The 27,254-nt window shown below is 39.3% G+C and overlaps 1 protein-coding gene across 3 annotated transcripts in view; it reads left to right on the forward strand.

The window, feature by feature from the left end:
* The window catches only part of FILIP1 (filamin A interacting protein 1), a 96,516-nt gene that overhangs the window by 35,210 nt on the left and 34,052 nt on the right, over positions 1 to 27,254 (forward strand). For all 3 annotated transcript variants that reach the window (XM_060752923.2, XM_067467773.1, XM_060752924.2), the window contains exons 2-4: positions 10,057 to 10,317; positions 21,742 to 21,915; positions 24,708 to 24,886. In XM_060752923.2, the coding sequence (XP_060608906.2) occupies positions 10,063 to 10,317; positions 21,742 to 21,915; positions 24,708 to 24,886 (608 nt within the window). In that variant the 5' untranslated portion in view covers positions 10,057 to 10,062. The remainder of the gene's footprint in view (positions 1 to 10,056; positions 10,318 to 21,741; positions 21,916 to 24,707; positions 24,887 to 27,254) is intronic.

Genomic DNA, 27,254 nt, shown 5'->3' on the forward strand with positions numbered 1-27,254 from the left:
ATATAAAGAAATACAAAGAGAAAACACGGGACTACTTCCAATTAAACACAAGAGAAGACACCAAGATCCAAACAACATGGGATGCCTACAAAGCAGTATTAAGGGGGCACCTAATTCAACACGCTGCTATTAAAAATAGACTTAAAAACAGCCAAAGAGAGCAGATGGAGAAAGAGATTGAAAAGACAGAAAAAGACCTGAAAGGTAATCCAGAAAATCTGGGACTAAACGAAAAACTGGAAATATTGAAAAAAGAAAAACATATGTTTGAACTAGAGAGAATGGCAAAACAACTAAAGTTCATCCGCCAAAGAGAATTTGAAAATGCAAATAAAATAGGAAGATCTTTGGCATGGAAAATAAGAAAGAAAACCCAACAACAACGAATAACTAAAATAAAAAGAGAAGATAGAATATTGATAAAAGATGACGAAATAATAAAAGAGTTTCAAAACTATTACAGAGACCTATATAGCAAAAAAGAAATAGATATGGAAAAAATAGTAAAATACCTAAATAAGCAAAAATTAGAGAAAATTACGGATGATCAAAGAGAGGAGCTAAATCGAGAAATAACGAGAGAAGAAATTAAAGAGGCGATCAAAGGCCTACGGAACAACAAAGCCCCAGGCCCCGACGGCTTTACGGCGGGTTTCTACAAGACGCTACAAGAAGAGATTGGGAATACCCTCAAAGAAGTAATGAACAAAGCACTACAGGAAGGGGTTATTCCGGAGTCATGGAGATCCGCGGAGATCATTTTAATCCACAAGGAGGGCACGGATAATGAAGACATCAGAAGCTACCGTCCCATCTCCTTGTTAAACAATGATTATAAAATCTTTTCAATTGTCATGGCTAACAGACTAAAGACCTTCTTAGCAAAATGGATAGGAGAAGATCAAAATGGCTTTCTGCCCAATAGGAACATCAAGGACAATGTAAGATCTATCCTCGATACAATCGAGTACTATGAAACCTACCATCAGAAAGAAGTAGCCCTTCTGGCCATCGACGCCGAGAAAGCGTTTGACAACATCGGCTGGGACTTCTTCAAAAGGCTGTTCCAGGAAATGGATTTTGGGTACCAATTCAGAAACGCCATTGAGTCCATATATAAAGATCAGAAGGCAAAAGTAGTTATAAACGGAATCGCATCAGAGGACTTCTCAATCGAAAGAGGCACAAGGCAGGGATGTCCTCTATCCCCCCTCATCTTCATCTTTGCCCTAGAAGTCCTACTTAAAGGAATAAGGGAAGATGAAGCCTTAAAAGGCCTGAAAATAGGTAAACAAGAGCTAAAACTCAGAGCCTTCGCTGATGACATCATTTGCGTAGTAGAGAACCCAAGGGAAACAATACAACTATGGCTCGACAAAATCGAAGAATTTGGAGAGGTTGCGGGGCTTAAACTAAATAGAAGAAAAACCATGTTACTGACCAAGAATATCACAAAAGCAAACCAAAAGAAACTGGAAGATACTGCGGGAATTAAAGTAGTAAGCAAGATCAGATACTTAGGCATTTGGGTCACCCGGAGAAACTTAAACCTACTAGAAAACAACTACATAGAGAAATGGAAGGAGATCAAGAGGGAGATAGAAAAATGGAAGAACTTGAACCTGTCACTTCTGGGTAGAGTCGCAGCGATAAAAATGAACGTCCTCCCCAAATTACTATACGTCTTTCAGAACCTGCCCATCATAAGAAACCTCAAAATATTCAGGGACTGGAATAAAGAGATTACAAAATTCATCTGGAAAAATAAAAGACCCAGAATAAAACGTACGATAATGATAATGCCAACACACAAAGGAGGCTTCGGTCTCCCGGACCTACAATCTTATTACGACGCCAGTGCTTTAGCCTGGATACGGGACTGGACCAAACTACAGAATATTAAGATCTTAACCATTGAAGGGTTCGATCTCCGGAAGGGCTGGCACGAATACCTTTGGTATGAAGGGACCAAAAAGGAAGGAAACTTTGGCAACCACTTCGTGAGGTCCGCCCTAATAAAGGTGTGGGAAAGATACAAAAAACTTTTCTTCCAGAAAACCCCATTATGGATCTCACCCCTCGAGGCCAAACACCGCAGACTCCTGGGATGGGTCTCCTGGCCTTCATACAAAGATATTCTTTATAAAAAGAACGGCTCCTGGGAACTAAAAACTCAAAAGGAAATAGTGCAAGATTTTAAGAACATCTCTTGGCTACATTACGCCCAGATCAAGGAAAGCTTTAAAGAAGACAGGAGATTGGGCTTCGGGGAGGAGACAGATCTGTGGGACAGGCTACATAAGAGAGGGAAAAAAACCATAACATTTTTATACCAAACCCTGCTGGGGTGGGCCACCGAAACGGAAACTATAAAGAACTCAATGGTACTATGGGCAAGGAATATAGGGAGAACCATCCATCTAAGGGAATGGGAGGTTATCTGGAGGAAGAGGCTCAAATACACCTACGCTTCAGACTTAAAGGAAAACTGTCTGAAAATGCTACACCGTTGGTACCTTACCCCCCAAAAGCTAGCGATAATGTACGGAAAGGTAGACAACAGATGTTGGAAATGCAAAGTGAGCGAAGGGTCTTTTTATCATCTATGGTGGCAATGCCCAAGGGCGAAAGAGTTCTGGAAGGCTATACATAGTGAATGTAGGAAAATTCTCAAGACAAAACTCCCAATGTGCCCAGAAATGTATTTATTAGGAATGTATGACAACTCTCTTTTTGTCGATAATAACTCAGAAAAGCTATTTACTTTCCTAGCGACCGCAGCCAGGATGATATTCGCCAGTATGTGGAAGCAAGATAAGATACCTTCCATAGCGCAATGGAGGGATAAAGTGCTAGATATCCAGGAAATGGACGAACTTACATATTGGCTGAAGCAAAATAATGGAAGAGGATCAGTAATGACGGACTGGAGCTTGTTTAAGAATTATGTAGAAAAGGTAGTACAGTAATAGGAAATTACCAATGTCTAAAGAGAGGAGGAGTATAAAGATGTAATGGAAATGCTGTAACATGAAATGATATAAGAATGAATGAATATGAGGGGAAGTCGGTTTTATTATTGGAGGGGGGGGAGGGGGAAAGGGGGGGAGGGAGGAGGGCTAGAGGGGGGTATAGTCTATAGGTCATTTCACCAATTGTCTGTTTTGTGTAGTGCAATCCACACCCCATGTATGTCACACACATGTATGTATGTATGTATGTATGTTCCATGTCCTATGTTCCATGTCCTATGTTTGTCTCCCTAGTTATATGTTCTTTTATGTAACAATTTTATATATGGAAAAGCTAATAAAATATTATATTAAAAAAAAAAAGATGTTGGCCATAGGAGTGGATTGGTGGTACATTTGCAATACTGCGGGGAGAATTTTGTTTCAATTTATTTTTAAAGGATTTATCAGTTTCCCCAAATGTCAAAATCAGGGTGGAAAGAATTGGGGACTCAAATATAAATTCATGAGAAATTACACATACACTGTACACACAAAGAGAAGGTCTGAAGAAAGAGCCACATAATTGGATAAGCAAGACTCTACTGTACTTCAACTTATATTTACAAAATGAAAAAAGATTCCAACAATAATTCCTCTGAACCTGCTGATAACTATTTTTTCATCTCTCACATATAAAAAGTTCCCATTCTGCAAAGAAGCTATCAAATGACTTGTCTTTCCACAAAGTTGTTAACTTATCCATTTCTATCAGCACAGAACCTAATCTTTACAATCCAGTCTACTTCAGCCTGCACTTTTCCACATTTGGACCTAGAGTAGTTCAGTTGCAGCATTTTCCCATGTCACTTCTTTATTTAATCATTCATTCCTTGAATTACCCCATGAAGTGACCTCCGAAATACTTTGGCTTTTTTGTGAGTCTACCACATGGAGTTCACATTTCTAACACTTCTTTTTAGCTCCTCATACATGTATACAATGTAAATCCATATGTACATGCATACATACATATTGGTGGGGAGAGTTAGGTGCCATTTAATATAATTTCACAAATTTCTCTTTAAAATTATTAGGTGTTGTAAATTTTCACCCTCTCATTCTTCTAATTGAGTGTTACAACCAGTATGTGCTCACCATGACATCCCTTTGCACTGCAGTTTGATTGGGTTGAATGATTGGGCTGTGAGTTTGGAAGTCTTGGTCCATATCTTACTTCTGCTATGATTGTTCTGGCCATCCCACACAACCATATAACCCAGAATATCAAGTCAGATAATCCACAAAATCTGCTTTGATCTGGATTATCTGAGTCCACACTGCCATATAATCCAGTTCAATGTGGATTCTATTCAGCTGTGTGGAAGGGGCCTCAGATTGTATTAGACAAGTGGACTCTGTCTCCATACTGCACGTCCCAGATGTATAGTGCGGACAATACAGATGTACCTTCTAATATACTGTACTGTTGTGGTCAGCAGTGTGCGTGCAATACTTTCTGAACTCCCCAAAGTGCCATCGAAATGATAAGCACACTCATTGGAAATCTGGCTCTCATTTAGAGATTTCAGTAAAAGCTGCTTGCTATTGAAGATCTGGCTCCTAAAGTGCTATTCCCATTTCCTGCTTTCCATCTGTCAGTTATACACAATGCTGATCCATTTGTGGTTTGATGTGAGTACTTTTAAAACATTTTATCCATATGGTTTTGCAACAGCTCCATCCCCTTTGAAGCAGTTTCAACTAATGCTTTCCAAACATTATGATTATAATTAGTTCTGATAACACATAATGGTTTTTTTTTTTACTATAAACATGTGCTAGGAAACAGGGGGAAACTCACCCATAAAAAAATGATTTTCAAACATATGTACAGGATGTGTTGATGTTCATTCAGAGTATACTTTCCTATGGTATCTTAATAGAAGCATGGCATTTTAAGAGTCACAGCCACATTACTCAAATTTTGTTAGTTCAGTTTTCATGTGTAAAAGCTCCACTGGCTGCCAGTTTGTTTCCGGGCACAATTCAAAGTGCTGGTCATGACCTATAAACCCCTATATGGCTTAGCTCCAGGCTATTTGGCAGATTGCATCTCCCTGTATGACCTGGCTAGGGTTTGAGGTCATCAGGAGAGGCCCTTCTTCCAATCCCAGCACCACTGCAAGCAAAGTTGGTAGAGATACAAGACCCAGCTTTTTTGGTAGCTGCCCACGGACTCTGGAATTTCCTTCCCAGAGCAGCAAGAATGGCCCCATCCCTGTTGTTCTTCCAACAGTAGGCTAAAAACTTTTTATTCAAGGAGGATCTTAAGACAGAAATTGACAACTGTTTTAGTAGCATGGTTTTAATACTTTTTAAATTTTATTTTATAGTTGTAGTACAATAGCATTGTCTAATAGTTAGAGTAACTTAATTCTGTTTTAATATTTATGTATTCAACTATATAACTTTTAAATTGTTCACTGCGTTCGGTCCCAATGCTAGGAAAAAAAGAATGAATCATCCTCATCCTCATAATCTGTTCTTTTCTGAAGTCTAGTTCCTTCAGTGCATTAAACCTTCTGAATCCAGCATATGTGATCAACTATCTTATCCTCTACCCAATGAGAGGCACCAATTTCAGAAATGGGGACCCATGTGTGTATTTCTGTAGGCGCACATGCTACCATATGACTTGTGGTGTGCAAATAAACCAGAGAAATGACCAAAAATGAAATGGAATAAAAATAGAAAGGAGCAAAAAAAAAAAAAAAAAAAAAAAAAAGAAAAAGAAAGAGGAAGGAGTGTGTAGGAGAGGAGGAGAGCCTGTGTAGTGTAGTAGTAGTAGTAGTGGTTTGGGCATTGGACTATGCATGAGTTTGAATCTCCACTCAGCCATGGAAAACCACTGGGTGACCTTGGGCAACACACACTCCCTCAGTCTCAGATGAGGCAATGGCGCCCCTTTTCTGAACAAGTCTTGCTAAGACAGTGGTTCTCAACCTGGGGTCCCCAGATGTTTTTTGCCTACATCTCCCAGAAATCCTATCAGCTGGTAAACTGGCTGAGATTTCTGGGAGTTGTAGGCCAAAAACATCTGGGGACCACAGGTTGAGAACCACTGTGTTAAGACATTATCTTTAGGTAGATTTCCCCTTGACATCAAGTCTAGTCATATCCGATTCGGGGATGGTGCTCATCTCCATTTCTAAGCCGAAGAGCTGGCATTATCCATAGATACCTCCAAGGTCATGTGGCCGGCATGACTGCATGGAGTGTTGTTACCTTCCTGCCGGAGTGGTACCTATTGATCTACTCACATTTGCATGTTTTCCAACTGCTAGGTTGGCAGAAGCTAGGGCTAACAGCAGGAGCTCACCCCGCTCGCTGGATTCGAACCACTGACCTCTCACTCAGCAAGTTCAGCAGCTTAGCGATTTAACCCGCTGCACCACCGAGGGTTCCGACATTATCTTAGAGTTGTCATAATTCATAAATGACTTAAATAATTCATAAATGAGATAGTTACCAACTCGCTGACAAAAAAACACCAGTCACCATTGGGAATATAATTTTCCCCAGAGATGCAAACTGGGTTTTTGCAGAAATCTAAAAAATATTTCTTACCAGGCAGAGCCTAGTAATGAAAAGATATCCCATCTAACTACAAGACATCATGATAAGAGCTGTTCGACAGTGGGATATGCTGCCTCAGAGTGGAAGTTTTAAACAGAGACTGGATGGACATCTGTCAGGAGTATTTTGTGTTTTCCTGCATGGCAGGGGGTGAGATTGGGTGGTCTTTGTGTCTCTTCCAATACTGTGATTTTGTACAAGGTGTGGTGAAGATCAGAGTATTTTGATAGGGAAGTTGAAAAACAGGGCAATGAGCTAGAAACAAGAGCTAACAGCTGTGTATATTATTAACATGTATTTACTGTGGGAGATGACATCAGCATGTTCTTGCCATATTGCAACAAGAAAAGCCATGATTGTGAGCAGAGTAACATCCATAAAAACTGTTCACGCAAAAAAGAGATCAGTTAACAAATGCTTTGTGCACTTAAATCGCAGTGCATGCTGTGATTTTATATGTGCAATTGAGGAATAGTGAAGCTTTATGAATCTTAAACATTAGCCATATCTGAAGCTAGGAAAGCATTCTGTGGCCCAGTCAACCTACCTGGTAGCTTGCCAGATTCAGTCGTGCGAACTGGAGACTACAGGATTAGAACATGATACTGTGTGTGTCTTTCTATTTGAAGTTACAGCTTCAAGAGCCATCCTGTTTTGTTTCATGGCAAAGGTTGGGGAAGTATGTTGGAGCATGTTAGGAATCAATGTGTGCGTGTGTGAACTGTAAAATAAGATACATGAAACTGATTAGTTGGGCTATGTCCGGGGCACAGGCTGAGCCTGGGACTTTTGGATACTCTTACATTTTTATTGAGGCTTCAACTATGCAGGTGTTTGGAGCAGCAGAGTGAAAGAAGCAGAGAGAGACAGAGTTTGGAGTGCGCTCTTGCTCCATGGGTTGCTGAAGGAGTCTATCTATATGGACAAAGAAAGACAATTTTAACTCTTTCATAAAAGGACATTATGTGAGTTGATACAACTGACCACATTGTATATAAGTTGTTCTGAACTATGAAGAGTAAACTACTTGTTATTTATTGTTCATCTCCATGGCATATTTTCTTTCTCTGGCAAGGCAGTGTGTGGGCTGATCAAACGTGAACTACACGTGATTTATTTTACATTATGCCACAACCTATTCATCTCATCCCTGCCATGTTAAGATCTGCATTTTATGATCTACATTTCCATAAACAAACATTACCTTTATGAGTTCCAAACATGGCTTACTTTCTTTTAGGTCTCTTAATTATCAAAGCAATGTTGAATCATAGCCCTGAAAAAGATCACAAAGGCTATCCAGTCCAGGCCATCCAGATATAGAGTGCATCTACACTGTAGAATTAATGCAGTTTGATACCACTTTAACTGCCATGTCTCAGTGTTGTGAAATTGCATAAGTTGTAGTTTTACAAGGTCTTTAGCCTTCTCTGCCAAAGAGTGCTCTTGACTCGCTAAACAACAAATACCAGGATTCATAATATTGAGCCATGGCAGTTAAAATGGTGTCAGACTGCATTAATTCTATAGATACACCTATACCTCTGCAGAATGTGATGGAAAAAGTTACTGTTTGGGCCTACAGTTCCTCCCCCCTTTAACATAGTCAGTGGCTATGTTGGCCAGGGATTCTGGTAGTTATCATCCACAAAAAAACTAACTTTTCCAAGTTCTGGTTTTTCATAGCTAGCAAAAATGCTGCCAAGATACTATATAACTTGCAACTCCTCTGTTTCATGTAAAAAGAAAAGATGACCTTGGTGAATCGACTTGGATTTTCTGCTCTAATACATTCAAAGACCGGATCAGATAATAGACACTATGCTGTATTTGTCAGCTGTTCTCATATTGCTAAAACAGGGAATAGAAGGATGACTTATTATTTATACCACTGTACTTTAAGCCAGCTCTTAGAGACCAGACCCTAGCTAAAGCCATCTTCTTTGATTGACACATGCCAGTATGTCAGGTTCCTATTTATGCAACTTCAAAAACACTGTTTCCTTACCTGATGTCATAAACATTATCTGATTTGGCTTCTTTCCTGAAGAGCTTTACTGGATGGATCTTATACTAGATGGAAAAAAATAAGATTAATTTTGTCCTTCTCTGACATCTTCTTCAGCAGCAAATTCTGATCTCTTGTAAAACAAATATAGAAGTCATATAATTAAAATTACATGTGTTCTTAATGATTGTAAATTGAAGAACATCTGTAGTAGTAGTAGTATGCAACTGAGAAATCAATTGTGAAGAAAAATAACTGCCTTGGAGGGTTCTAAAAAAGTTTCGAATCATGGATATAAGTTTCTTCCACATAAGCCTTCCTTGTCTATAAATCCTGTATGTAGGATTTATATTCAGTTTTACATGTAAATGCCTACTTAAATGGTTTTCCATGGTTTATGTTTGTATGCTGATCATGTTAATCCAGCATGTTGAAAGGTGTATATTAGTATTTGGTGATGGAAGGGAGGGATGTAGCATATTCAGTTTTATCCTCTGGCTACTTATTCTCCAAAGGAGCCGACGTGGTTAGTTTCAACCCAGTGAATTTATCTTGTTTGGATGCCCTCATGGATGGTTTGATTATCCTCCTTTATGATGAGGCCTTTGTGATGAAATTGTCAAACTGCTCAAAAGTAAAATCTGACTCATGGATTTCAATGAAACCTCTGAATATGACAAGTCTATTTTCATCACATAGTTATAAAATCCCCACCTGTCTCTCATCCCCACCAGTTGCAGGCATAACCGGTGGGGATGAGAGACAGGGCCTTCTCGGTGGTGGCCCTTTGGTTGTGGAACTCCCTCCCCAATGTGATCAGGTCAGCTCCCTCCCTCCTGACATTTAGGAAACTACTTAAACGTGACTTTTCAAGCAAGCATTTAGGGAGTGAGATGATGTAGTCAAGATAACTTCGGAGTTGGTGCAATGTCGAACATTCTATGTTTTATGTTTCTCTGTGTCTGATGTTTTTAGTTTATTGTTTTTTGATGTATTGTTATATGCTATTTTAGTTATGTGCTGTATTTTATATTTTGTGAGGCATTGAATTTTTCGATTTGCTGTGTTGTGAACTACTTTGAGTCCCCTGTCCCCCAGGGATTGAGAAAAATGGTATATAAATGAAATAAATAAATAAAATCTTATTGGGCCATAGTACACTGGAGCGAAGCAAGACCTAAATCTGATTGCCACTTTTAATCTTTTGTCTTGTATGCGCAATCTGTTCACGTTAAACGGCAATATTTTTGTGTTGAATTTTGTCAATTGGTATTTTAATTATAATGATGGCAATCGTATTTATTACTTTTGTATTTTAAATTATACCTCATTTTTCAGCTGTCTTGAGGTTTCTGTTCAGATGGGAAGGCTAGGTAAAAAAGTGTTTGTGCAAATGCAATTTTTAATTTTTTTATTGTGGTATCCAAGTATATTCAAATTTATTTTTCCTTTATCCAGATCAGGATGAGGTCACGAAATCAAGGTGGAGAAAGCTCATCCAGTGGGCAGTTCTCTAAGTCGAAGCCCATTATCAACACTGCAGAAAATCAAAACCTTCAGGAAGATGCCAAGAAAAAGAACAAATCTAGTCGCAAAGAAGAAGAGTTCCCAGGCTCAGGAACAGTCAAGAAGCACAGCAAATCATCAAGCAAGAAATCAATAGAGCTTTCCAAAGAGGATCTGGTCCGCCTTCTCAGTATAATGGAAGGAGAACTACAGGTATTTCAGTATTTATTTATTTATGTATTTATTTCTTCTAAATTGACTTTTTGTGACCAGGCATAAATAGGAGACATTTGTTACTTCACAAGAAATGTCTTGTGTAATTCTAGTATTCATTCTTATCTGCTGCCATGTCGCCTTTGACATATTGTGACCCTATGAATGCGACACCACCAAGGCCCTCATCAGATGGGACTATTTTTGTGTGGTAGGATGTTTCCATCCTGTTTTGGGGATTGAGCCCCATACCAGCCATCATGCAACATTGTGTGACTTCTAGCGGAGGCCATGCCCCTAACCGGGGTAGAAGCATCCTTGGATGCTTCTCTCCCAACACGGGAGCCTGCCTGTGCTGTGCTGGCTCCAATAGAGCCAGCACGGATCGTCTCCAGAAGGCTGACGCTTCTCACGTGTGATGGCTGCCCCCTCTGTCCAGCAGCAAAGCGGGACACTTTGTTTGGCCTTTGTGATGAGGTCCCAAGTTGCCCAAACATTCACAGCCTTGCTCAAGTCTTGTAAGTTGGGGGCCATGGTTTCCTTGATTGAGTCTGTCCATCAATAATGCAGTCTTCCTCTTTTCCCTACTGCCTTCTACCATATCAAACATTATTGTCTTTTCTACTGAATCATGTCTTCTCATGATGTGGCCAAACTACAACAGCTTCAGTTTCATTCTTTTGTTGTCCCTGAATATAATACCCTTCAAATGTGCTGTAGTACAACTCTTATCTTCAGCCAGCATAATTAATGTGGCTGTGCTGTTTTGAGATGTTGGAAGTACTGTAGTAGTCCAACATCTTTGGGAGTGCCAAACTGCAAAGGTCTGCACTAAAGAAATTCAATGACAGATGGGGTGTCTATTTAGCTACAGCTGCTAGCTGGAACACTTGGGGAGCTGTAGTCCTCCAAAGTTTTGTAGAGTCTGGTTGGGGATGTTTTAGTGTTAAGCAACAAATTTGATACTACACCAATATGCACCATATTATCATTTAAGACATCATCACATAAGACTTCTTTGGATGGAATGAGGCACTCAAAATCGTTGTCTTCTTAACATACAGGATTTCCCAATATATTGCAATGCTAGTTGGCCTTCTCAACTCTGTTGGGATCTTCTTTGATTAAAAAGAGGATGACTTTGTATATAAAGTAACATTAGCATGTATAATCAGTAGAATAATGGCAGAAAAATATAAAACTGACACTGCGTTAGAGTGTGTGAAATGTGTTCTTCAAACATGGAAAACAAAACCATACAAATCACCACAATTTATAGGAAAGGCCAGACCTAAGAAAAAAACAAAGCAAATACACTGTGATGTGTCATTCTAAATATCATGGGGAAAAAACAGTGCTATCAGTGATGCCAAAAATCAGAGGCCTATTTTTGGTTTTTCCAGTAAATGAAATATCTGATCCTTGGTACCCAGGCTCAAAGTTGACAATATGCATGTTTCCTCTGGCAGGAAAATATTCCATCTCTGTTTTCCAGACTGCAGCTATATAAGCCATGCCAGTTGTAAATGTTTTCCAATCAAACACTGAAAGGAAAGAGAAGCGCATACACCTACCTGTTTTTACCCTTCCTTCTGCTATAAAAAGCACAGCTTAATATACTGAATTTCCAAGCACAATCCTTTTACAAGAAGTAATTGTATTCTGATATGTGTAGAGGTTGAGTTGGATTCCTCAGCTCTTTAGTTCTTTTGATTGGGAAACAGGTTGCCCCTTAGGCAATGTCTTTCTGTAGATACAATGGGAAATGGCCACAGCAGTGCACACAGACAATTTTTGTGTATGTTTCAATAGTATGACGAGATGGGAGGTGTAGAACTTTTTCCGATGTGACCTACATTACCAGGGTTCAGGGTTGGAGTCAAGACTGATGGACAGTGCTGGATTTAGGACCAACGAGGCTCTGTGCTAGTAAAGTTATCAGCCTCCTTACTTGGGCCCTGGAGGAGGTTGTCCCAGTAAGCGTACACTGCCGTTGGTGTACACTGGGGAGTGGGCTGAAGAAGAAGAAAAGACTTGGTACTACATGTAGCTCAAGGCCCACATTTCATCCACCCCAACTAAGGGGATGTTTCCCTCCAAGGCTGAGGACCACCTCTGTACTTAGTACACATTCCAGTCCAAGGTAAAATAGCAAAGCTGTTTATTGAAGAATATATTTGAGCAGGAATTCAGCAAAAATAGTATAAAAAAACCAAAGTCCAAATATCAGGAATAATCCACAGAAATCAAAGTACAGGAGTAGCATAAAAAAAAACAGGAATACAAAAGCAGAATAAATCCAAAACAAATTCAAAACTTGGAATCATGAGACATGAATAAAAGGAAACATGGAACTAGAAATCCCTTGATTTGACCATAGATCTTTGCTCAACACCAATATTGCCTGGACTAATGGGCCCATCTGCTGGGTTAGCTAATATAGAGAGAAAATCATGCCTTCTCCCCTGGGAACCTGATAAAGATTTCTTGTCTAATAAGCATCTTGACCTTCATACTCTCTCTTGGGAAGCCCTATGTTGACGGAACATAAATCTCCTATATAACTCCTCATTAAACTGTCCACCTGGACTTTTATTTTCGTGCTCTGTGCTCAGATCTGTTCCTTACTTTGCTTCCCTAGTAAACCGCCTTTCAGGAATGTGGCCTTCCAACACAGACCACTCATTTTCGGGGCTTAAAATCTCTTGCTGGCTTGCAGACCCAAAATCCCCAGTGTCATCAGAATGACCAACATGCCCAGAATACCCAGATAGATCAGGTGCAGGCACAGTCAAAGGCTGAACTACAACCTGGGAGTTCTAAGTTTTAGTCCTGAGAACGGATCCTTAATGGTTACATCTCCATCCTATAGAATCCTGGAATTTTTGGAATCTGTATTTAAGCCAGTTCCTTAGAACTGCATTAACTCTCTTGTATTTCCCTGAAGTCCAGCAAAGAATCCTAAATAAGGCACAAAACTGCACATTCCAGAATTCAGCAAGATGGAACTGTGGCAAGTTGAAGTCGAATCAAACTGCTATAGCTGTGCAACCTGAGTCAGGTTATGCCAGTCACTATTTTCCTTAGGCAGACCTTTCTCACAGCTTTGTTGTGAAGATAACTTAAGGAGGAGAGTGGGAGATCTTCCGCACAAGGTTGTATAAGAATAACATAGGAAGATGTGGATAACCATATATGCTTCCATGTGTCCTCTGAAGGAAAGACAAGATGTAATTGGTAATTTAGCAATTATTTGATACAGGAATAATTATCTAGTACTGTGCAATGAAATACAAGAATCAGAATATTTGTTCATATTTAACTGTGCAAAATTTTAGGAAATTTGTGTATCCAAAAACAAGGAAGAGAAAGTTTGACTTTTGAAATTAGTAGCTGGAGAGCTGACCTTCACATGGGCCCTGTGTGTTCGCAGTGTGTTAGGTCATTGCAGTGTAGATAGAAAAATGATTTGAATTGCTGGCCGTTTTAGTTAGAAACAATGCCTATGCAAAATACCGTACATGTGCTGTCAGAAGATAATTTAGCTAAAAGAAATACAGGAAAATATTATAATGCTCTTATGAGAATCTATTTTGTATCTGGGGTTCAGGCTCCACCTGTTGGTTAAAAGGGAACCAGTACAATTTAGCTACCAGTAATTCTCTGGTTGATAATCCTGTTTTTCTTTCTTTCTTGGTTTGTATCATTCAGTTAACATTCAAAGGAAAATCATAAGAAATGACAGAACAATGGGCTTCTGAACAGAACAGTTACATTGATATTAAAACATAAAGAAGGGATGTCATAAGACAAATTCTTTTCAGGCATCAACACCTTGATAGCACTTTGCAAGCTGACAGTTCTGAAATGCTTGAAGCATAAGTGTTTTGGTGTTTTTCCCCAGCTATAGGAATATCTTTATTTGCATATATAATTAGACATATAGGAGGTGGGATACAAGTTTAAACATAAATTTCATTTATGTTTCATATACACGCCAAAGTAAGGTATACCTTGTTAGTTGCTTGTGACAGGTAGTAATATTTCATATATTTTCAATTTTTTAAAATCGTGTCAGAAGCTACTTGAGAGGCTGCAAGTTGCTTCTGATATGAGAGAATTGGCCGTCTGCAAGGATGTTGCCCTGGATATTTTACCATCCTGTGGAAGGCTTCTCTCATGTTCCCGCAAGGGAAGCTGGAGCTGACAGACGGGAGCTCACTCCATCTCATGGAGTCAAACCACTGACTTTCAGTTCAGCAGTTCAGCCAACACAAGGGTTTAACCCATTGTACTTCAGGAAATGAGTAAGAGAAAATACTATGTATCTTTTCCACCCATTTTTTCTAATGTTCTGCTAATTGAGTGAGACAAAAGTTTTATAACTTTTAGAGAGATAATCAACTTTGAAACTTTGATTTCTGACTTAACCTATCTGTCTGCTATATTAGAAAAAAAAATTACTCTATAGAACTGGTAAGTTTGTTCGTTGTATCCAAAATACTTGTGGCAAAGAAATGAAAAAACGGAAAAATAAAAAAGCACCAAACAAGGAGGGGATTAAAAAGTTGCATCTTGTTACAATGATTAATCAGATAATAAGCCTGAAGCAGTACTAGGTATGTATCTATACTGTAGAATTAATCCAGTTCGACACCACTTTGACTCCATGGCCCAATGCTATGGAATCCTAGGATTTGTAGTTTGATGACGCTTCAGCACTCTTAGGCAGAAAAGGCTAAAAATCTGGTAAAAGCACAGTTCCCATTGTTTCATAGCACTGAGCCATGGCAGTCAACATGGTATCAAACTGTGTTAATGCTACAGTATAGATGCACCCTTCACTTTAACAAGACCAATATTATTTATTTATTTATTTATTTATTTATATCCCAACCTTTTTTCAGATTAGAATTCAAGGCAGTTTGCAACATTTTAAAAGACATTGTTAAGGTGCAAAAGCTTAAACACAACTGAACAATAAAAAACTGCACACAGGTGCTGGATCCATTGTTACTCTGGGGCTGATACATACAGGAGTAACTTGCAGCCTAAGGCGAAAAGCAAACTTCTGTAGCCTCTTCTTGTGTGTCCTTCCTCACTAATAATTTTTGCCATCTTGACCACAAACACTGGTGTTGTTTGGCTATATGCATCCTAGTTTTCATCTGTGAAATGTTGGAGGGCAAGCTATTTTGTATTTCCACCATTAACATTGTTTCAAATGAGAAAAAATGGAAGAAATTATGTGGTAAATATGTGGTAAAGTTTTAAATGGAAGGCATCAAACTACATGATAATAATTGATCTGGAAGCGCCACCCTTTGCCCTCAACGTGGGAAGGAATTTATTATCCGAAAGACTGCCTTCATTGGGGCCATTTGTGTGATTACCTCTGAAACAAATCAACACCATTCATCTGGAAGGATGGTGCCAAGTGACCTACTATTTCCAGATCAAAACCTTTGGGTTAAAGAAATTTCCCTCTCTCCCAATTTGGACTGCATTTTTGTGTGCCAGTGTATGGGTCAATGCTAGGGTACAATTTAGGGCTCCTTTTATTCAGCAACAATTCCAGAACATTGTAGCTGCAATGCATTCTTCTCTGTGTTCATTCTTACTGAAAATATTTTTTCCTGGAAAGATTAGGGTTGCATCTACACTGTAGAATTAATGCAGTTTGACACCACTTTAACTGTGCTATCCAATTATGGGAGTTGTACTTTTACAAGGTCGACAGGTTTCTCTGCTAAAGAGTGCTGGTACCTTATCAAACTTCAAATCTCAGTACTTCATAGCATTAAACAGTGGTAGCTAAGGTGATGTCAAACTGCATTAATTTTACAGTGTAGATCAGGCATGGGCAAACTTTCTAACTTGGGGGCCTCATGGCAGGCCAGAGTGGGGTGGAGTTCTCTCCAAGTCCCCTCCCTGCCCTTTCCTTCCTTTTCTCTTTCAGAGGCAGAAAGTGAAGGAAAGACAGGTAATGTTTGGATCTCAAAGGGGTTGACCTTGATCAGGATGAGATGGTGGACAGGAGAGAAAAAGTATATCAATTAGACCCTGTATTGCCTACTCCTGATATAGAAACCTAGATTCCTAAAGCTGAAAGAGACCCCCAAGAGCCATGCAATCCAACCCCCTGCCATACAAGGAGGCACAATCAAAGCACTCCCAATAGACAGCCTCTGTAGAAGAACCTCCAGAGAAGGAGGCTTCACCATACTCCAAGGGAGCCTATGCCACTTGCCAACAGCTCTTATTCTCAGGAAGTTCTTTCAAATCTTTTCAGTTGAATCTCTTTCCCTGCCATTTGAAACCATTGGTCCCTTGTGCCCAGGTCTCTAGAGCAGCAGAAAGCCAGTGCCCCCCTGCTCCTCTCCTCAGTGGGACACTCTTTTAAATCTTGAAACATGTTTCTTATGTTCCCTCTCTACCTTCACTTCTTCCAGCTAAACATCCCCCAAGAGGGAGGAAGGAATGAAGGGAAGGAGGGAGGGAAGGAAGGAAGTAGGAATAGGGATAGAGGGAAGGAGGGAGAAAAGAGGGAAGGAAGGAAGCACGAAAGGGTGGAAGGGAAGGAAGGCAGTAGGGAAGGAGAAAGAAAGAAGGAGGTGGTGAAATAAGGGAGGGAGGGAAGGAGGAAGGAAAGAGAGAAGGAAGGAAGGATAGGATGGTGAGAGAGAGGAGGGCCTGAGAAAAGAGCCCAAGGGGGTGTACCTGGCCCCAGGCCTGGGTTTGCCCATACCTGGTGTAGATGCACCCAAGGAAGCGTCATGAAGGTCGCCTGAAGAATTGTGATTAGTTGGTTCATTTTTTTCCTTTTACTCAAACACTGTGCACAGGAGTAGGGATAAAGAATTAAGGATCAGCGTTACTACTGGGGAAATTGTTCTGTTGTCTAATTCTTTCTTCATTGGCCTTCACTTAAAGGCAGTAGCTCTAGCTAGTACCATGCACTTTTCCTTTTCTCTGGCTCAGGAAATGGACTGCCATTGGCACTGAACTTCCCGTGAGCACCTACTGTTGGTAAAAAAATAGACCTGGGCTGCTCTGGTAACCCTCAGTGACTCCAGTGACTGATAGTCTTATGTTCATACACTATCTAAGGATGCCTAAATTTGTCTGTGAGAAGCATTTTATAATAACTAGCAACTGCAAACTCCCCGTCAGCTGGTTTATCCATTGTGATGCCTTCATTCCTGAAGCATGTAAGACATATCTCAACACGCTTTTGATTTGTTTGTATAATCTACAGTGACCTTTAGAGTTTGCTTCTTGTCCTGCCAAAGACTGGGGAACTCTAGGCCTCGGTAACCTTCCCTTTGGTGTGATAATACAGAACAAAGCTTCTTTTCAGTGTCAACGAAACTGGAAGTGATATCTTTCCAGGCCTCTAAACATCAAGCAGGGGTCGAGTTAATTCTTTGTCATGGGAATTTGCTGTCCCGGGGCCAGACTACAGATAATGAATTATGTCAGTGAAAGGCTCTGGTGGCCTGTTCTCTTCGGAGAAAGGTGACATCATCCGCACAGCTCTTTAGCAAGAATAAAGCAGGAACCAAAAACTGTGCGGGCAGGGAGAAACAGATAGATGTCTTCCAGTGGCTCATTTGATCTGTTTCAAAGCTTGCTGTAAGAAGGAACAAAGTGTGGCTGCTCAGCATCCCTGGAAGCATTCCCTCCATGGTTTTTGTTTGCTAAGCATTTGGGACTGGAGCTCTCACAGCCCACTGGAGACGTGGCTTACATAAAGTTGTACAGAGAGAAGGACAGAGTGGGTTCAATGGTTTAGAATAGGTCAGTGGTCTGCCTAGAACAGTGACCTGCCTCGGAGATCAGATGGAAAGTGTCTGATCTCAGCAAGGCAGGATTATGCAACAGAGTGGTGCTTAGCTTATCAAACTAGTCCAACTTGCCTTCCAATATTTATTTCTTTGCTAGTCTAGAGAAAGTAGTACTCAGTCGTCAATACCAAGCAAAATGAAGAATAGCTTGTCACAGCAGTATTGTTTTTAAAAACCGGTACATCAGATAACGGCAACACACTAGCTAGGCTGGCTGGTCTTTACTTTGCATAGTGAGCAAGATGAGTGTGATTTAGATTGACATTTCCTGTGAAATAGCAAGCTTGTATACTATAGTAGTTTGCTTGTGACAGTTCTGGTTAGAGAGTAAAACTCAACCAATTCAACTGTATATGCAATGGCAACAGACATTTTTACAACTGTTCGTGGATTGTGTAAAGTATGCATCTATGCAAATTGTCTTGACTGTGCAATCACACCCTCAGTCCCTTTGGGGAGAGAGGGTGGGTTATAAATAAAGTATTATTACTATTTGAAACACAACAAGATCAGTACACAGCAAACAAAATCACTATGCTGACTGTTGTTGTTATTATTATTTGATACATGACAAGATTAGTGCACAGCAAACAAGATCACTATGCTGACTGTTGTTGTTGTTGTTATTATTATTATTATTATTTGATACATAACAAGATTAGTACACAGCAAACAAGACCACTATGCTGACTGTTGTTGTTGTTGTTATTATTATTATTATTATTATTTGATACATAACAAGATTAGTACACAGCAAACAAGATCACTATGCTGACTGTTGTTGTTGTTGTTGTTATTATTATTATTATTATTATTATTATTTGATACATAACAAGATTAGTACACAGCAAACAAGACCACTATGCTGGCTGTTGTTGTTGTTGTTGTTATTATTATTATTATTATTATTATTATTATTATTTGATACATAACAAGATTAGTGCACAGCAAACAAGACCACTGTTCCAGCTTTTGTATTTGATCACACGTTGGACACTTCCCAAGTGCCTAGGACTGTGTGATGTATCGGCGAATAACGCGTACAGATCCAAGTAGGGTGGCTTTTGCAGCTGACAGAGGGTAATTTTGTCAGTGCTGATTGTTTTTAAGTGCAGCCCAAGGTTTTTATGTGCTGTACCCAGTGTACCGATCCCCACTGGGACCACTTTTACTGGCTTATGCCAGAGTCTTTGCAGTTCTGTCTTTAAATCCTCATATTGTGTAAGCTTTTCCAGTTGCTTCCTTTCAGCAGTATTCCTGGCTGCATCATTGTGTACCAGCATTTTCAGAAGATATTTCTGCATGAAATTAGAATAGAGTGTTGCCTGTCTACTCCTTTGTTCCTTCAAGAAACAGTGGAAATATTGCCCACTTCCCTTTTAAGGGTAAACTCCACTATACAAAAGTATTATAATTCTCTTCATGTCATTCCACAAACCAGATACCCTCCCCACTAAAGTGAAACTAAATATATAATCTAGTCCACTTTGAGTTGTGCACAAAAATGAACTGCTCACTGATTAAAGATATTTAATAAACTGAGAAATTGTTTTGGGCTGTAGGGTTTTTTTCTTCATGGTACACTATAAAAAGGAAGGCCTTGACATTTTATGAGAGCATTTGGAACATTTTATGAGAGCATTTGGAACATTGTTTTTATTTGCAGACAGTTTGGAATCATTTAATCTGCTTGAAATCTTTATATTTCACACAAAATACTGTATAATTTTTGATGCAAGATCTGTTATTCGAATATGATGTACATACATAATTCTTTTGCACATAATATCATCCTTTTCTAGAAGAATTATATTTTCCAATGTCTCTGAGCAAACAAAACCCCACTCCAGCCCAAATGTGAAAAATTCTTGTCGTTTCACCTGGCACAGAGAAAACTTATTTTTATTCTTGGGTGTGAGAATAGAGTAATGATTTACTATCCTACCTCTAGAGCATTTCTCTTCTAGCACTTGAAGCTGTTTGAGAACTATCGCCGGAATGCCTTTTAGACATTCAACATGAGAGCATTTTACTCACGGTCTTTGTTGGTCCAGTTTGAAAAGTCTTTTGGAATTCAGAAAATGCACTACTGGCCACAACACTTCCTGGGGGACCCATGACCTTATCTTATTTCTCATACTGGTACACAGCACCTGTTGTACTATTAATAAATTGGCCAAGGAATACACAGTGCTCATAATCAGGATTTGACAGATAGCAGTGTAGTATAATCAGAACAAAATGATATACTTAGTAAACCTTGATCTTTTATTTCACAACATTTTTAGATACGTACTCCTAGCTGTCCATTATTAAAGCCAGAAAAGCTATCCAGGGATGTTAATAACATCCAATTAATTTCCAATTATTTCACAAAGGACAGTATTTGTGGATTACGTGCCTATTTGTCTTTAACTTTGCTGTCTTTGATCCAAAAGACCTGATTAATTATCTTATGTTGCATGTCAACTAGTTGGGAAATTAAGTTGTAGGGGGCTGAAAACTGCATTTAAAAGGAAAGAAACAGATTGATTTCCTGGACTTGCAACAGAATACCTTAAATAAATGAATTCTAAATTAAGACAGATTATTCCAGTCCCATGTAGAAAATAAGTAAATAAGTCTTGGATGTGCTGCACTGGACCTTGGCATTCAAAGTGCAGCTGTTACAGCAGCATTCTGTACAAAGTAGGCATGGCAGAGCTTTGGAATCTGCACATGCTTGGAGCCATGAATGCCCTCCTGAAAATCTTATTAGACCTTAAGGAGTGTCTTGCTCGAGGTCTGACTTGTTTAGCATTCTGTTTGTTACCACAGCCAGGCTGTCATCTCTGAATATGCAGAAGGTGGCCCTCGGTGTTTCCACCAGACCACTGTAATGCGCTTTAGATGTGGCTATTCCTGAAGTCTATGTGAAAACTGCACCTAGTCCCAAATGCAACATCCAGATTAATATCTAATATTCTCTGCAAAGGTGAGCCAGTGGTGTAATTGTTTCAGTAATGGATTATAATTTTACCATCTTATTAGGTGGTAAGTCTTCCAGTGCAGTTCAATGGTCAGCTTCCAGAGAGACTCAATCATAGCATCATGTTGAAAAACCTAGAAATTCCCAGAGAGATGGTAAAATTATAGCAAAAAAATTATTTAATTTTTCACGTCCATTGGTGTCCTGTGCCCAGGAGATGTGGAGGGCTGACCATAATTGTGTAAAAGGGCTCCTCATTCTGCTGACTAGAGCTATTCCATAAGTAAAAGAGAATCCTAGACAGAATCTTTCTTCTTCATCAACAATATTGGGCTTCATCCTTATACCAAAGAAGGAGAAAGAAAACCTTTTACTACAGAAAAAGGAACTCCTCCCATTTCAGTGGCAACCTAGGAAGCCATGATTATATTAACTCAAAAGCAGACAGTGTCTTTCCATAGAACTTGGACAGTTGTTTTCTGGACAATAGCTTCCAGAATGTGTGCTTTAATCCAAAGCCATAGCTTTTTCAAGCTCTGCTCTTTCAATATGTGAAGAGTATCAGGTTAATAGGAACAATATTGATAATATTGAAGTGTGAACTTGCAGGCTAGAGAAGATGTGATCCATATGCTGAAGACAGAGAAAGTCAGGCCTGATGTTCTGGAGGCACATTATGGATCTGCAGCTCCACAGAATGTCCTGAAAATATTGCATAGAGATGCCCTCCTCGCCCATGAGAAATCAGCTGGAGAAGATGTTTATGAGAAGCCAATTTCAGAGGTAAGTAAGTACCTTTTGCTTTGAGTCAGGCTGACTCAGTGAGTCAGGATACTTTCTTGTCTTTGCTGTTGATTTTTAATATCAACTAAGAATACTGTCACAGAATGCAGGGATATCCCATTCTGTCTTGCTCTCCTTCACCATTAGTGGGAGGACAGTATTAGTGCCTACAGTTGGTAAGCTGTTGTTAGCACCGAGCATGTTTCATTTTTGCAAACAATTGCTGAGAACTCCTCAAACTTTAGAAAATAAATTACACTAGAGTCTCGCTTATCCAACATAAACAGGTTGGCAAAACATTGGATGAGCAAAAATGTTGGAAAAGTGAAAATGTTGGATAATAAGGTGGGATTAAGGAAAAGCCTATGAAATGTCAAATTACATTATGATTTTACAAATTAAGCACCAAAACATCATGTTTTACAACAAATCGACAGAAAAGGCAATTCAATACATGGTAACATTATGTAGTAATTACTGTATATACGAATTTAGCACCAAAACATTGCTGTGGATCCGGGTGGGAGGCAGACTGTGTTGGATAAAACAGAACATTGGATGAGCGAAGGTTGGATAAGCAAGACTTTACTGTATAAACATTTAATACAGGATTAAGTCTTACTGGCACCTGAGATACTTCTGAGCAAATATGCACTGAAAAGTATCCTATAAAGATCTACATTTGAAACTAATGTCATTTATATTATTGTGACTATAAATTGTTGAGCACTTTATCACAAAGGTGACCAAGTCATGGTGACATGTAATGCAGGTACCATGTGAAAACTGTTGAATTTGCTGCAGAAAATAAGGAAATAACTGATTGCCCTTTGGTTCACCACAACACAGCTGTTTATGTAACCCAACCCAATAGCATAGAGTATATATTCTATGTATGTGTGATGAAAAAGCAAACCAACAAATGTGTCCTGTTTCCTAGAAGGATGCAGTTGATTTCTCTTTGACTCTGTTTGTGTTTGTGTGTATATATGTATATACATATACACACACACATACACACAAACACCAGTCATTTAGAAACAGTTCTAAAATATAAAATTAGTAAAACAGCTAGGTGCTTGGCTTCTTCAGTTGCTAAAGATGAAACCGAGCTACATTCAAGGGATTTGATTGCTGGAACCCCCACTCCCATGGATGACAAAATCAGAAGAAGCTCAGATCCTATAGTGTACAGTAGCTTCATAAAATAGCACTCCTAACATAAAATAGCCTTTTTGGATTTTTTTTCTCCAAATCTAGTTGAATCCATACATTCAAAATCCATGGTGACAGATGCTTACAGGTAGTGCAATGCTCTCAATCAAAAGGATACAGTTCTAGATTGCTAACTGAAGTTTGCAAAACAGGTTTTGCCAGCAATCTCTGTAAATTTGGAGGCTGGTGGAAAACTACAACAGAAGGCTTGCTTGTGACTCTAGCAAAATGTTCAGAATTTGCTAACAATGGAAAGCCTTCTCATTTTATATATTTTAGTTCTGTTTGTTGTTTTTCCTTGTGTCAGGAGAGACTGAGAAACTGCAAGTCACTTCTGGTATAAGGACATTGCCCAAGGGATGCTCGGATGTGTTATCATTCTGTGGGAGGCTTCTCATGTGTTCCAGCATGGGAAGCTGGAGCCAAGAGACAGGAGCTCACCCCACTTCCTGGATTCAAACTGCTGACCGTACAGGTTTAACCCATTGCGCCACCAGGAACTGTTAATCATTCTGTTTGTTAATCTCCTGCCTTTCTATGAAAGAAGCAGCCACATCAACTAACAACCATAAAAAGAGTGTTGGGGGGGGGGGGGGGAGAGATAGAGATTGGGAAGATCCCTACAATAACACCAGTAAACATCAGAACAATTTAAAGCCTAGTATGAAGTCTTGTGAAGGTTAAAAACGCAGTTTCTTCTTCTCCTAGGAAGTAGTTTGATATGATTGACATTTTAACTTTCTTCCTCCCCTCCTCACACCCTTCCTTACGAGCAATAGGAGTGGGAACTGATCACAATTTTGAGAGGAAATTGTATATCCCACACTGGGAACAACACATTCATGGTGGTGATTTTTTCTGAGGGCTTCTCTTGAAAATCCTGACATTTGGAGAGATTCATAATGAGATAGATTGTCTGTCTGATTCATATTGTTTTACTGACTTGAATATATCCATGCTGTGCTTGTCTGCTGATTTTTGTCAGTATCATCTTATGCAATTATCGAAAAGAATCCCCAAGATTGTTTGAAACCTATCAAGTTCATCAAGTCCAGGCAATCACCCCAAAATCATAAAGTATTTGCTTGAGGGGAAGAAGTACTTGATCCAGGAAACAGGAATAGGTGTGCTCATGAGTGAACTCACACAAATCTGTATAGAAGCAAATTGATGCATCTGTTCCTGTTTCAAACATTGCTGGGAATCGTTCCTTTTCTCACAGTAAGGTATTCCCCCTTTTGTACTGAAATATAAAATGCAATACCTGGTAAGCAGTCAGTTCCTCAATTTTTTCAAGTCTCTTGTGAAGGTTAAAAACACAGTGTCTTCTTCTCCTACAAAGTAGCTTGTTATGACTGACATTTTAACTTTCTTCCTCCGCTGCAGTTGGTCTACAATAGGCAAAAAGAAATACTGGAAACAAATGGAAAACAGTGGGTTTTATTACTTATGGCTGCTTGTGAAAAATAAAAGAGGCCATGTCAAGTTTATGTAACACAAAATTCTTATTTAGCAGATATACTAAAGCCATCCAACAACAGATTTAACACAGTCCATTTTATGTTTCAATAAACCAGCTGGACAGACTTGAAGAAAAGCAAAAAGAAACATACCGGCGCATGCTTGAACAGCTTCTCTTGGCAGAGAAATGCCACCGTCGCACAGTTTACGAGCTGGAAAATGAGAAGCATAAACATACAGATTACATGAACAAGAGCGATGACTTTACCAACCTCTTGGAGCAAGAGCGTGAAAGGTGAGCACATCGGAGATGGTCTTTTGAATGAATTGTACATTTCCAATGCAATGTTGCTAGGGAATGAAAACTTTTCAATGATTTATCCATAGCAGAACTCCAGAATTGCAATTATAATCACAGAATCAGATTAACATTTTGATTCCCCCCCCCCCCCCCAGGCCACCACACATCACACCTCCCGACCCAACTCAGATTTAGTATCTGCTTTTTGGTAGCTCTGCTACAGATGCAGGACTAATGTTTTTAGGCTTCATTGTATGCTTTGTTCAGCTTTAATTAACTCATATTATGCAGATTTCTGTGATGAAAACAATTGTATGAATAGTTCAACAGTTGTCTACTTTTTACCCAGAAAGAAATATTTGCAAAAAGTGTTTTTCAGGCTGCGCTAAATTGGGATAAGATATATCTGACTGTTCACAGCATTTTAAGAGATCCCCTAGAAAATCCAATTTGAATTGGTTTATTTAAAATAATAGAAACACACACACATATGTACTTCTGTTTCGATAATTTAATATAAACTAATTCAAATTGGTGTTTTCTAGAGAATTTCTTAGACTGCTGTAATTCAGATTGCAGAAAGATAGATATCTCAGAAATCAGAAATAAACCTCTAGGGACACTGAATCTAAGGAAAGCAGTTCCGTATCCTACTGTTAATCATTTTTAGATACCTTTAGCATACAATTACATTCATTCTTAACTTTCCTGTTTCTGGGTTGCTATGCGTTTTCCCGGCTGTACGGCCATATTCCAGAAGCATTTTCCTCTGACATTTCACCCACATCTATGGCAGGCATCCTCAGAGGTTGTAAGGTCTGTTGGAAACTAGGCAAGTGGGATTTATATATCTGTGGAATGCCCAGGGTGGGAGAAAAAACTCTAGTCTGTTTGAGGCAAGTGTGAATGTTGCAGTTGGCCACCTTGATTGGCATTTAATGGCCTTGTAGCCAACTGCAACATTCACATTTGCCTGAGACAAACAAGTGTTCTTTCTCCCACCCTGGACATTCCACAGATATAACATACAAATGTGAGTCAATGAATAGGTACCACCTTGACGGGAAGGTAACGACACACCATGCAATCATGCTGGCCACATGACCTTGGAGGTGTCTACGGACAATGCTGCCTGTTCGCTTTAGAAATGGAGATGAGAACCATCCCCCAGAGTAAGACATGACTAGACTTGATGTCAGTGGAAATTTTTACCTTTACTACCTTAGTTCACTAATCATAGAGTTATAGAATCATACAGTTGGAAGGAATCTCATGGGTCCCGCAGTATCTCTAGCTGCAGCCTTTCCAGCAGATAGCTATCCATCCAGAGGAGACCTCACTATTTCTCTAGGCAATTAGTTCAGTTTGTCACAATTCTTATTATCTGTCTAGATACGATAGACTCATGTGGAGAACTATTTCCTTAACTTATATACTATATCCTGTGATGTTTCCCATCTTTCCCAGTTATTTTTGAGTTATTTTTTCCATTTTTTAAAAAACAAAATAAAAACTTATTTGCACAAAAAAGTTCCTTCTAATGTTCAGTTGAAATCTACTTTCTTATAACTTCAACCATCCACAGCAGCATTTGTCTCATGGTTTGATGGATAGTCCAAGGTTTCCTCCATATTAGGGGATGGTGAATCAATTCCAGACTTTAGCCTAGACTTTGAAAGGGTTATCTGAAATGTTAAACCCATTCAAAAATTATAGTCCAGTGCACCTAATTTTTTTTAATTGACTAAAACTCAACATGGATTCCTTGCTGCACAGAATTGGAATCCACAGTCATTGGGGCCCTGCAGCTTACACTCCTTTGATGCATTTGGTGGAGATGGTGGGAAACAAAAATTAGGGAGAGAGCCTTTCTTATATTTTGATACATAAAAATTTCCAGAATCATTTCAATCTGGGTTATAATTTATACTTCCAGCTTTGGTGTGAGTTTTCCATTTATAGGTTAAAAGCCACAGATAATGATTTCATGTTGGCGTGTTCTTAGCTCATAGTCCCAGAAGCTCTATCCTTCAGCTGAAACAGCCAGGTCCCAAGTACAGAGAAACACTGATTAATTTGTTCCAGTACAGAATTGCGGGGGGAGTCATGTTATCCTGTTCGAGCATTAGCCTACTAAATCTGGGCTTTGTTAATGCTCCTAAACCTCCGCAGAGAAGAGACATGGCTACGATTATCCGTGCTTGCAGGGGATTGTCTGTCAGACTCACCCCCCCCCCTCACATTTTTCATCTACAAAAACTTTCTTTCACTCTTCCAGTGACATGTTCTGCCCTCATCTCTCCATCCCAGCACCCCCAGCAAAGAAAAGATTGGCGAGTTTCTCAGTAGCCTGTGTGTGATA

This window comes from Anolis sagrei, chromosome 1 (assembly GCF_037176765.1).
Source record: "Anolis sagrei isolate rAnoSag1 chromosome 1, rAnoSag1.mat, whole genome shotgun sequence".
Lineage (NCBI taxonomy): Eukaryota > Metazoa > Chordata > Lepidosauria > Squamata > Dactyloidae > Anolis > Anolis sagrei.